Genomic DNA, 12,543 nt, shown 5'->3' on the forward strand with positions numbered 1-12,543 from the left:
GGGCTGCTTATGATCTCACCAGTCGAAGATCCTGGTGCCCAACACCCAACACCGCAATGTCTCTTCAAAATGTACCGTTGGTGACACCTCTACCCTCATCATATGGTGCAGTAGTAAGACAAAGGACAGTGCGGCAAGAGACAACAATTGCTAAGCACGGGACATTGGCAGAATTTCTTTATCAACGCCACCTCGAGGTTGGTGATTAAGTGCATATGAACTTCAGGCAAGGTGGAGATCTGAACAAGGGTGAAGAGGAAGCAGCCAGTGACTCTAATGAAGACCAATTCTTCGACGAAAGCAGTGACGAAGACGTTGACATCAGTATCGATGATGAGTCAGGGGCATCTACAAACGTTCTATTTGAGGAAGGTCGCGATATGGAAGGGCAGTGAGTTCAATAATCGACTCATGTTTTAAAAAGTTAGGTCAATTACTTTTTCCTTACCACAGTAAACGTCACCGTGACTAAGTTCCCGATGACCACCAAAAAGATAATTAAACTGTGTAATTGCATGTTAGATTGTGCAGTCAATACAGGTCGCAGGTGACTGATTGCTCAAGATTTTAATCAAATCTCTAAGTTAATCTCTAACTTCTCAAAATTCTTGATTTCCGATGTTAGTTTTCAGAGGTATAGGATAACGTTTTGCGATTGTGAAATCCCTAATTTAAACAGAGACTAGAAGATGTGCCTGATTCACAAATAGCGTCCACATACAGTGATGAAATTAACATAGTTTAGTCCGTATCCTGCAGGTGTCACTAATGTATCAGATCGATTGGAAATCCGGTTCTCTAAACTTTCGGTTTTGATGGTTTGTATTCGGTTTTAATCGAAATTTACTTTGGTTTTTCGGTTTTGGGTGAATTTTTGAGCGGTTTTTCGGTTTCTAATAGACCCCAATGCCCACCTCTTTTGCATTGATACTATACATAATTATGGTAATGCAAAGATAATCTGAAAGTTGACGTTGCTTTGAGTCTAAAATCGGACAAATCAAATGATAAATTACAGATTAATTTTGTTCCTTTATTAAGTAAATACTTCATATGGTTGACTTAGTTTAAAGAACGCGTCCCACACTTGGATGAATTCTTGCGATTACTAACGTTTAATTAATTACCAAATTGAGAATAAAGAGCCACAATCTTCTGGGTGCCTTTTACCTTTTTTGTATAAGTGAATGCAGCGAGCTGTAGTCTCCAGTAAACGATAGTAAGCGATATCTTGGTTCTCAATTCTCCAGGGGCACTTCCACCGCTACAATCAATAATGTAAGTCGAGTAAGTATCACTTTGATTGAAAGTAGTAAGTTGCATTATGTTGCTCGTTTAAGGTTAACAAAGTGCAATGTATGCTGGTTATGATAATTGTAAGAGTAATGTTTCTCTCATTACCGTAACTATATTTTTTGTTTGTTTTCCACTAGGGTTTTTACAAATGTGGATGCTTTTGCAATGATACTATAAATAATTATGGAAATACAAATAAAAGTTATGTTTTTTTTCGTAAAATCCCACCTCCAATCATGATTATTGGCACGCACCGGTCAATCATCGCAAACCACTCAGCAAAGATCCCTGTCAAACAGTGTTGGCGTGCCACAAACTCCGGATTAACTATTTGAGTTACACGATCTGTTTATTGCGTGTTCTATTTAATTTTCAGGACAGCTTCTGTATGATGAATCGCTTGAAAACGAGTTTTTGTAATAGTGATTTCAAAGCAGGCGAAGTCTTTATTGGCAGGATATTGGTTTCAAAACTCTAAGAAAAACAAGGCTTCCAATGAACTGATCCCTCTGATGACAGATCGTTAGGAAAGTCGCTTGCTGTCTATCTAGTGTGAAGTCAAAGGTTCACAACAGAGTCAAGTCGGTTTCGAATCAATCGCCCATCTTCAATTCTCTCAGCTTTTAGAGGTATGTTGGTCTTCTAAATAAGAAGTATTTTATAGAAAAAAGTGTTGCACAGGTGTTATTTCAAAAACTACGTATTGAACTATCTATATATCGTCTCGTAAACGACTAATCAGTTCATGTCTTGGGGGTGTATATATTCGTGCCACTTGATCCCATTCCTGCTAAAAGTTTCTTCTTGGGAACCGTGTCCTTTCCTTAAAATAGCTCAACTTAAAATTCGTGTTACTTGATAGAAACAGGAAACGATCGAGGAGTGGAAACATACTTTACAATGTTGTCGTTCGTGTGATATTACTCAAGCGCGATCGCCTGATTGATTAATACGTCTAATACAGTTCATATATGAAATCCTTTGCGACTATCTGCTTGGCCTGTTTCAAGCTCGTGCGCCGATTCCAGCTTTTATCTTTAACTTGAACGTCTTTTTGACCAGAGGCCTGGTCTGATATCTGGCATTGCCTTTGTATCATATTTGCGGGACGTTTTAAAGTATGTTCAGTGTCAAAGGCTGTACCGTCTGTAACGTTCAGTTTGTTGCGTGATAAACAAGTTGGATAAGAAAAATATGGGCATAACGAAAGTACATAATTTATTACTCGAAGGTTTCTAAACCTACAAAGAAATGTTTCATGGTCTACATTTTATTGGACTGAGCATATTTTGATCGACTGCTGAGCTGGCCCCAACATAGCTAAAAAAACTGAAAAGCCCTGACACAGGGAATGGACGCCATGACATGAGGCCTGGCGAACTGCGTAACATTTGTCAACATTCTTGGCCCATATGTGTGAACGTAAACAATTCATGCAGACATGCGCTGAGGCGACTACTTGGGTCGGTTTATCATTTCTCAACACTTGGTGATCAGCAAGTGTTGAACCCTCTGTCATCTGCTTTTTGAGACTGAAGAACGATTGATTGATTGCGTCAACGGCTTTCGAATCGGTCAGTGTAAAACGAAGACTGCAAGGTTTCAAGGTTTCAAGGTTTTTATTTGCCATGATTGCATATAATATATCCGATTTATTAACGAAAATACAAAAAATTGTAAAAAAGGCGAGGAAGCCCATAAAAAAACTATAAGAGCTTATGGAGCTATGGGCTTCCTCAAATTAGACTAAGAAATTAAGTTTAAGATAGCACTGGGACGTAATACAATATATTATTAAAAAGACGAAAGAGTGCACACACACACACACACACATTTATCCACAAAAATACAAAAGCGTAAATACTTCGAAGAATTTGATGCTACTAACTATAAAGAAGAAGTCTTTTAAGGTTTTTGCAAAACTGAGCGGTAGATCCAGATGACTTAATTTGACTGTCAAGAGAATTGAAAAATTTAGGGCCTTGGAAGCGGATTGAAAATTTTCGTATATTAGTTCGAACTAATGGAATATAAAGACTGCAGACTGCAGACCGGGGTTAAAATGCAGATTGAGGTTATAATTTAACTGTTGAAAAAGCCCAAACCCATTAGAAATGCTAACAGTTAAGCCTGAATATTGTTTTAGGACTAAGGTCAGCATTTCTAAGGGGTTTGGGCTTTTTCAACAGTTACGTTATAACCTCAGTCTACATTTTACCCCCGGTCTGCAGTCTGCAGTCTGCGTTTTACACTGACCTCTTTCGAATTACCTGACACTTACTCGACTCTCCTGCATTTCCCCTGGCATTTGCGTGCAAACCACGACATAGAGGATTCATGCTACGGCATCTGCTTCAGCAGCTTCTGTAGATCTGTTGTGGATTAATTTTCCTCTTGGTTGAATTTTTTTGAAACCAGCTTATATTTTTCTAACCAGTTTGATTTTTTTTAAAACCAGGAATATAATTTTAAACCAGCTTATTTATCAACTGTCTGAAAAGGGATTTTTATCTCTTGGGGTGTGGTTTAAAAATAGGGGCATGGCTTTTTTGGGGGGGGGAGGGGGGTATGAAAATGAAACATCATTGGTAGATTGATCTTTTTCTCCTACCTTTCACCTTTCCCTTATTGTTTCCCGATTATCCTCACTCCAATTTCCATTCATGTGTACATTAGCAATAACCCAAGTACTGCCACCCCCTGTCTACAAATCCTGCTTACAAGTTTTCTTTTGAGAATATGTCTTACCTTTCTGTCAGAGTTCGAACCACTGAGCCACCGAGAACTGGTTACAAATCCCGCAAATAAATGTTGATACGAGTAATTGTTATTGCGTCCCACACTTACCTCGGATAACATTCGTAGTTATTTGCATAATCATAAGCGGGTAAATGCAAAAAATAGCCTGGGATGTATTATAAATTTTTTTTATTGAATATGAAGAAATAAGACGATAATAGGCCTTTTTCAATATATTAACATTCAGCTTGAAAGAGAGGTTCTGAAGACAAAGACAAAGGTAAGTGGATGTTTTTTTATATTTTTCATTCCAACGTGTTTCTATTGTTTTTGTCCTCTATGCCTCACTATCAAGCTCAATGTTTGAAAGTTCGAAAATGGCCTATTTGTCCTAAAATCCCTGGAGTCATCAGAATATTCATAAAAAAACCGAACAGGACTTATTTTTCATCACAATCTCCTACAAACTATGGCTTCAAACTGCGACGATTCTACTCCAAATTGTGTAGACAAAATGGAATTTCTTTCTGCGCTGGACAGCTCGATTATTGCAAAGAAATTTCGTTCAAAGCTGCTTGCAAGCAAGCTAACAATACTTAATTGTCAGAAGCATTTGTTCAGTTTGCGAAGAAGTGAAGTAACAACACTATTTTTGACTGCATCTTTATTTCTTGTATTCGCATTAAAATTTACAACATAAAATGCATCTACACACTTGGTTACTTTAGTGGACAGTGTCTGTTTCCCAAACCGCATTACTTAGTTAACCAGTCAGAAATCCACTGATTAGGCCTAAATACCAACCCATTTTATGACCACAACCCTAACCTTCAGAAAACAAAACGCAATTTCATAATGACCACCCTAAACTCAAACTGACGCAGTCCTTAGGCACAAATGCAGTATCGTGACCATGGCCCACACTTTCTGTTTGAAGCTAACCATTCAAGGGCACTTCTAAACCAAAAATTAAAAAAAAAAGGCTTTAAAAAGGAAAGGAAAGAAACTTTTTTTAAGTGTCTGGTTGTTCTAGCACTGGAGGGACACTGAAAACTGAAATCAACAATTAACACAAATGAAGTCAAATGTTGGGTATTTAGGAGAGGAGAAACTTGCGTACCAGGAGAAAACCTCTGTTGGTGCAGAGAAGAGAACCAACAAATTCAACCCACATATGACGCCGAGTCTGGGAATTGAACCTGGGCCACATGGTGGGAGGCAAGTGCTCTCACTACTGCGCCATCCCTGCACCCCAGTACCTTAATCGAACTGGTTTGAAAAAACAAACTGGTTTGAAAGAAATAAACCGGTTTGACAAAATTTAAACCGAAAATTAAATGAAACCACAACAGATCCACTGCAAAGATGCGTTTTCTCCGGTCTCCGACAGTCTTTCTCCGAGGTGACTTGGACCGAGCCCTGTAGGACTTCATATTGGGTGTTAGCAAAGTCACGTAAAATGATATCATCAACACCTGATATCATCATCCAGATATAGGCTTTGATATTTTGCTCGTTCAAAATGTATTTAGGTTCTTTCATCCCACTATTTAATAACGTCACAGGAATGTTCCAAATTTCACAACAAATGTAATGTAAGGACAATTTCGTCAAAGTGGGTGGTGCCGGAGAAAGGATGAAGGCTCAACTCAAGAAATTATCGAGAAAGTACTTAGCACACCGTTGCTTTGCCGTGGCCTTTGCAATGATTGTTTGAGCACTAAAATGGCAAAGATTTATTGGGACAATGAGTGATATAAAGTTTACAGCATGAAGTAAGTGTCGTAGTATGATCAATGAGCCGCGTGTTTTCGTTAGCTAGTAAAAACGGGTTAAAACTCTGGTATTATATGCCTTCAGGCCTTAAATACATCACATTAGATAACGGCATTCATTGTTATGTTTGCAGAACATGACACCAATGACGAAAACCTTTGATTGCATCGTGTTTCCATCACATATAGACTTGATTGAAGCAGCTCAAAACGAATTGACGTTCTTAAATCTTGTGGATCACGAGCCAAATCTTCTTGAAGGTCCTGCCTTTCAAAACGCCTTAAGGAGATACGAGTCACTTTGGTTACCACTCTTCAACAACCCAGACATACAAGGCGACGAAATCCAAGCTCCATTGGACATTGAATGGATTTGGCAAGCGCATATTTTGGATTTAAGTGTCTATACAGAAGACTGCAAAACCATCGCACAGAAAGAAGTCAATCATCGCATCCATACATATCTGCAACGAAAGGAATCCTCTGATAGAGGTCGAGAGATTTGGGAGAAAACGTACCCAAACGAACCATTTGAAGTCGACTTCAATAACATTCCAGCTTCTGTTCAACAGTACAACTCAAAACTTAAATGTGATTTCAAGAAAGCCTGTGTTCGCTTAAGGAATTTGTATTTTAATGTATCTCTTCCCCATCATGGGGACACGATGTTTCTCATGTCCTCTTTGAAACGCTATAAGCAGCATTTATATCTAACCAGGGAGAATCCAGACAGGAAGCTTGTCCCATGCTGTGATGTGGACTTAATTTGGACCACTCATCTCCTTCATCCCTCTGTTTATAAAGAAGATATCAAAGATTTTCTTGGACACGTCTTGCAGCATCCTGATGCGACAATGAATATTTTGGAGATCTCCAAGCGTTTGGCACTAGAAAGAGAAACAAAATCAGTGTGGGAAGAGTGTGGTCTGACCTACTCCAGACCTGGAGCCACATTTCGAGGCGAGGCTCCTCGACCCGCTCTTCCAGCTGAACCAACCGACGCATATCGATTATTTTCTGTCTTTGAATTTGAAATAGAACTTGTGAAATTTGAGACTGAAAATTTTGAAAATGGCAAAACCTTCTCCTTCAGACTGCAGTACAGTAACAAGGAAGTAATTTGGAAGAAGAGAATCAAAGGCCTCAGTTACAGCCTTGAAGGTGATGGCGAAGAAGCTCTTGCAAAATTTATGGTTAACACAGACGACAAGAACAACATAACGTTTTCTTTTCGGCAGAAGAAGATGTTTTCAAAGACTCCAACACTTAGTCATGCGATCGACCTTACACAACATCTGGAAACAGCTCTTAGCGCGGAGACAATAGCTCATTCATTCCGCATACAGATTCCGATCTTTGGTCCGGCAAACAGGAAAGCGTACGTAACGTTTCGGACTTGTGTGTCCCCAAAGCCTCTTAGATACAGGTTTACAATTAGCCCGGAGCCAGATTTTGCTAAATTCGATCATCCAGTGGATGTTTTGTCAGCTCCAAGATCATTCCTTAAGCGAGAATTTTTTTGTTTACGACGGGTGGCTTGTGAGTTATCCCTTTATCACTTATACGGTCATCGAGGGGACGCTGCCTTCAGCTGTCGACTGGTTAATGCTGAGCCAGAGGATGTCATGGTGTTGGAAGTTCTTAATAATGATGGCAAAACCGTTTCTTATGTACAGCTTGTTGATAACGCGTTGTTTCCCAGTCAAGGTGAGCCTTTAGAAGACTCGTCCAAGTTTCTCACAACTACCAAGTCTGGAAGCGAAACGGTACTTCTCATTAGAGGAAATGCAGCAGACTGGGGAATCTGTATCGGAGTGAAAACGGCCAATAAAATGTCTCTAGACGAAGAGGAAAATGTTGCAAAGATCAGGTTCTTCAAACTGGGAGAAAAACACGGCTGGTGTGATGTGAAAAAGACGGACGATTCCCTTTTGATCCAAATCAGTCCAAATGAGGATAGCGTGATAGAAATTAAACCTGATCAGGGACAAGTGACTCTTCCTATAGACGTCAGTGACGTTCCAGAGTGCATTGCAACGGCTGTAAGCTTTATGCTACTACCTTCGCTTTGTTATCTTGTAAACTATCCTGAAAATGGAGGTGAAGCTGTTAAGCAAAGAGAACAGTCAAACGTTGCTTCTGTAGTCATCCGCTGCTCCAGTCTTTCACGTTTCTGCCCGCCAAATGCGCCCTAAGCACGAACTTGTCAGTATCCATTGTTGAGGAACCTCTTCGGCACCATATTGCTTTAATGGGCGTTTGGCTTGAAATTCGCTCATTCTTAGCCCAGGATTCACACTCGCACCACGTCGCCGTACTGACCTTGATCGTACATTTTTATCTCAACCCAAGTATATACCGAATGGCAATAATATGATGTACTTATTGACTGAGTGGGAGGACCGGCCAAATATTTTCCCGTCCGGCCCCACCAAACTCAGTCAATAAGCCTTTTATCATGTGATTAACACGTGCATGGTAGCTCAGAGTAAAGCATTGACTACCACAGCGCGTGGTCCTCGCATGGCTTTTTCCGGCTCCACGCGTTTAATGCGTGCCGCCCTCATTCGTGACTTTTCTCAGTAGTTTTAAGCGCGCGGGGGGCTGTACGAACCATATGATAATTTGAAATAAGTTGAAAATGGTTTCTGAACCTTCGTATGAGAGTAATATCTTATCAAATTCTCAAGCTGGCTGAATACATACTGCGTAAGACAATTTCAAAGGCTGAGTTTATCGCTTTGAGAATTTTTGCTCTTCGAAACCCAGACAGATAAATGGAAAGGAAAGGAAACTTTATTTGAGTGTCTAATCGTCTAGCACTGGAGCCCTAATTGGGGACACTGTAAATTGAAATTAACAAATTAACGCAAATCAAAAAACATTTTTCTGAAAAAATCGCCCTTAGCGTTTTTTAAAGTCCTCAGATTATAAAACATGTCATTTATTACTCAAAACCGAAATGATTTTGCACTTATGGTGCGAAGACCTCACTGACAGGTTATAAAACTTGGGAGCACATAGCGGATTCCACAGACACGACTGCTATCCTTTTTTGATGAAATGCTTAGAGAAATGCCAAAAGTATTTCACATTTCATTTGCAAGGGAGATTTTAACTGATTAACGAAATATTTCAGGGATGAATGTGCACTATTGTATCGACATACTTTTATAGAGAACATTCGATACTTAGCTTGTTGACAAGGCGTTGAGGACACAAACAAAGGGAATGAATAAACAAACTTGCTGAGTTTTTTTTGTTGGTGGCCTTTCACCCTCGCTATCAGGTAGAATCTTAGTATGTGTGAAGAAGCCTGTTGTTCATCATGGCTTCAAGTTGTGGATTACCCATGCAGTTGGTAAATAAAGTTTTTGTATTACGTAATATATTAAGGTTTTCAATTGGCTGTCGAAAGTAATTTAGCTTTTATTTGCTGTTATTGATTGCACAGGCTTGTGTCAGATTTTCAGCCAATCAGATTTAAAAGCAAAACCAATTGTAACTTGCTAGCGTGTGGTGCGCGTATTGGCTAGAAGTCATTATTCACTCGTCTAACCGTCTGTGGCTTTTTTGAACGGCCAAAGTAATTTATAATACTTTGATTTACATTGTAAACTCTGCAGCACCTTTACCGTATTTACCAGAGATTGAATTTATTGTAATATCCCGAATACATGTTACATTTTGATGGATTCGAAAGGGAACTATTCCGTCATATTTGTGAGCTTTGTTACGTTGTCTAAACAATTTGCTATGTTATATTGTTAAGTGAAAGTAAAATAAAAGCAGTTCATCCAACGAGGTTTACACTTGCCAATAGTTTGTTGGATATAAACTCTTGAAGCTTCTGTTTCCTTTGTACGCGAATGCGGGGTCTGTATTTCATGCCGAATTCATTCTGTTTACGATGAGGTCACAATCCTCAAAGCATTCAGCTCGTTCTTTTCGGAATCATCATTTTGTGAACGGGACAACGCCTTGTGTTGAAACTTATTGCCCCAGCAGCGGCAAAATCCCGAGGAGGCATCATTGTATCTTGCGCGTATATAGAGTTACAGTGATATAGTATTACATATCTGGTATACCGGAAAAAATCTCGATTTGCCAGAACTAGGCGCGCACGGAATAAATGGGCAATGATGACGTTTCGTGGAAGTCAGAGGAGTAAAAAAATAGACTTATTAACAAATGTAAAATGTGTGATTTTTTCGCGAATTTTCTTGCAACCCTGGATGGCTTTACTAACAAGGAACCATATTTTTAAATGTCATCATGTCTCAGTGACTCAATATCAACGCGACTTGATTTTGGCTCCCTTCAATTGTTGTTTTCGACTGAAAAGTTAGTCCTAGGCAGTCGAATTGGCTCACCTTTAATGAAACCATCTTTTACGCCTTGGGGGTGGCAGGAGTTGAAGTGTGTATATTGAAAGTTCCCAGTCGGCTTGTAGTGAGTCCAGGATGGATTCGTTTTTGAATCGAGGAAAGTGATTTCATTCTCTGATATCACGGACGTAAATTTGATGGTAGAGTCGAATTTGTTAAGTTGTTTTATTATATAGATACTGATGAAATACCAGGATTTTTCCTTTTACTAAAAAATAATATCCTCACCGCGCGCAGTGAACATATCTTTTTTATCTTTCACATGTGAGAATATAGGTGTCGTCAAGGTAACGAACACGATTAGCCAATAAAACGCGAGCTTCCTCTTCATTGTACGATACTTTCGTGCGTTAATATAATTCTTCTCTACTACATTACCATTTTTGTTGCAAAATTTTACATTATCATGATTTGTTTTTCATAATTTCATATCTTGTTTCATGTTACACCACATGCGTGTTTTAGCGGTTGGTAAATATAGTTTACGTCATAGAAAGTGCGGCGCACGGGGTTTTATTCACGAGTTGTTTTTGTCAAAAACCCGAACGAGCGAGGAACGAGCGAGTGAGGGTTTTTGACACAAACAACGTGTGAATAAAACCCCGTACAAAGCACTTTCTATGTCGTGAACTGTTTATCACACATAAGACGAGAATTTTCATTAAAATAGTTTTCTGAACGCAAATTAGAAACAAAAACTCACTAACAATAGAACCAAATGCAAATTTAATTTAATTCAATAACAAAGTACGATTTGTACGAGATGCACGAGTGATTGGCATGGAAACGCCTTTACGCTATCGTTGATTGGTTATACTTCCACATGTGAAATAGCTGTACGCCATTCTGATTGGCTGTATAAGCCTTTTCCACATGTGAAAATAAAGCGTATAGATTTGTACAAATGAGCTTTATGGAATAAAATTCTCATGTTATGTGTGAATAAACACTTTTTCATCACTTCGAAAATGAGTAAAACAAGTTGTTTTAAATCTGGACAAGGACATCTAAATAAAGCATTGACATTAAACCGTGCAACACCTGTGGTTATTCACGTTACTCAAGACTAAAAAAACTTATCCCTTGCAGTATGTTAAATTTTTAAAACATTACGGTAAAAATTGACCTTGTGTTTCCTTTAGTTTCTCTTTCGACAGGTACATCATCCCGTCCACCATGATTAAACCGTCTATTTACAAAGCGCTTTTCATATTCTATCCTAGCTGGAAATGGAAAAAGTAGCGGAAAAGCAATACCGTCTTGAGTCGCTTCTTTGAGTAGTAACCGGTTCAGTTTCAGCTCCGGTAGTTTGGTCCTTTTGGTTCTTGCGTGCCTTACACCGTTTCTGTTACAGATTCCGTTTCAAGACGTCGCCAAAGTGACATAAAACGTTTTTAACCGCTCCGCGCATTTTCTTGTTACGCCAACAGTATAACATTGGATTGATGCTAGAATTTACTAGGATTAAAGAAACGCTACAATTTAAAGCCAACCAATGAACTCCTTGTGGCTGTATTATCTGTGTAATTATCATGACACACATATAAGGGGCGCTGCATAGTGTAAATACGATGACTAAAATAAACGTCGCAAAGGCAGTTTTTATTTCTTCCGCGAACTTCGGCTGGTTATGCTGCAACTGATCCTGAATTCGCGCTTTTTGTTGTCGGACAACCAAGTATATTCTTACATAAGCAAAGCAGATAAGACCTCTGCAAATCGACAAAAATGCACAAGCCACGACCAAGTATGTTTGAAAACCTTTTAGCCACGAGCTTGTTAAACATCCAACACTGATCCAGATAAAGACCAACGCAGTTTTTGTCTTTTTCACCGTAATAATTTCTTCGTATCTGAGATTGAGCTTGAGTGCTAAGAACCGCTCCATACTTAAAGCCGCGACTGTGGCTACAGAAATTCCAGATAGAAACGAAGAGGAAATGTTATAAAATGTCACAAGAGAGCAAATATGGTCGAAGTGCTTTGTCGTTATGAGAATGTGAATCACTGTAAAAGAAGGTTGAACTACCAAACCAACTCCGAGATCTGCCACAGCGAGTCCAGACAAAAGCATGAAGGAGGGCTGTTGCATCGAAGGTGTTTGTCGTATTGCTGTAAGGACGGTGATGTTACCAACGATTGCAACAACTGAAAAGATGGAATTGAAGATCGCTGTGGCAAGTGTCAAAACAAACGCAGAGCTCAAACTGGTAATGTAATCTTGACAAGCTTGATCTGCCATGACTTATGAGCTTCGACATACGTGTATCATGTGGGCGAAATGCCATGTGAGTTTTACATTCATTTGGTGAAATGCTGACTGCTAGTGTTTGTTGTTCATGTTA

The 12,543-nt window shown here is 39.2% G+C and overlaps 2 protein-coding genes across 3 annotated transcripts in view; one reads left to right on the plus strand and one right to left on the minus strand.

Annotated features, from left to right (window-relative positions):
- Positions 1 to 1,580: 1,580 nt before the first annotated feature.
- LOC138043982 (uncharacterized) lies at positions 1,581 to 9,648 on the plus strand. Of its 2 annotated transcripts, XM_068890527.1 has the most exons (3): positions 1,581 to 1,925; positions 4,283 to 4,315; positions 5,945 to 9,648. In XM_068890527.1, exon 3 carries the CDS (start codon positions 5,948 to 5,950, stop codon positions 8,003 to 8,005), a length of 2,058 nt encoding a protein of 685 aa, XP_068746628.1. In that variant the 5' UTR covers positions 1,581 to 1,925; positions 4,283 to 4,315; positions 5,945 to 5,947; the 3' UTR covers positions 8,006 to 9,648. The 2 variants fall into 2 exon arrangements, with proteins under 2 accessions (XP_068746628.1, XP_068746629.1); XM_068890528.1 differs by lacking the exon at positions 4,283 to 4,315.
- A 2,813-nt stretch (positions 9,649 to 12,461) lies between these two features.
- The window catches only part of LOC138043984 (acid-sensing ion channel 1C-like), an 11,986-nt gene continuing 11,904 nt past the window's right edge, over positions 12,462 to 12,543 (minus strand). The window contains exon 6 of the mRNA XM_068890529.1: positions 12,462 to 12,543. This exon is cut by the window's right edge and continues 2,730 nt beyond it. The gene's annotated coding sequence lies outside the window, so the exon portion shown is untranslated.

The sequence above is a fragment of the Montipora capricornis genome, chromosome 3 (genome assembly GCF_036669925.1).
Source record: "Montipora capricornis isolate CH-2021 chromosome 3, ASM3666992v2, whole genome shotgun sequence".
In the NCBI taxonomy this organism is placed as follows: Eukaryota; Metazoa; Cnidaria; class Anthozoa; order Scleractinia; family Acroporidae; genus Montipora; species Montipora capricornis.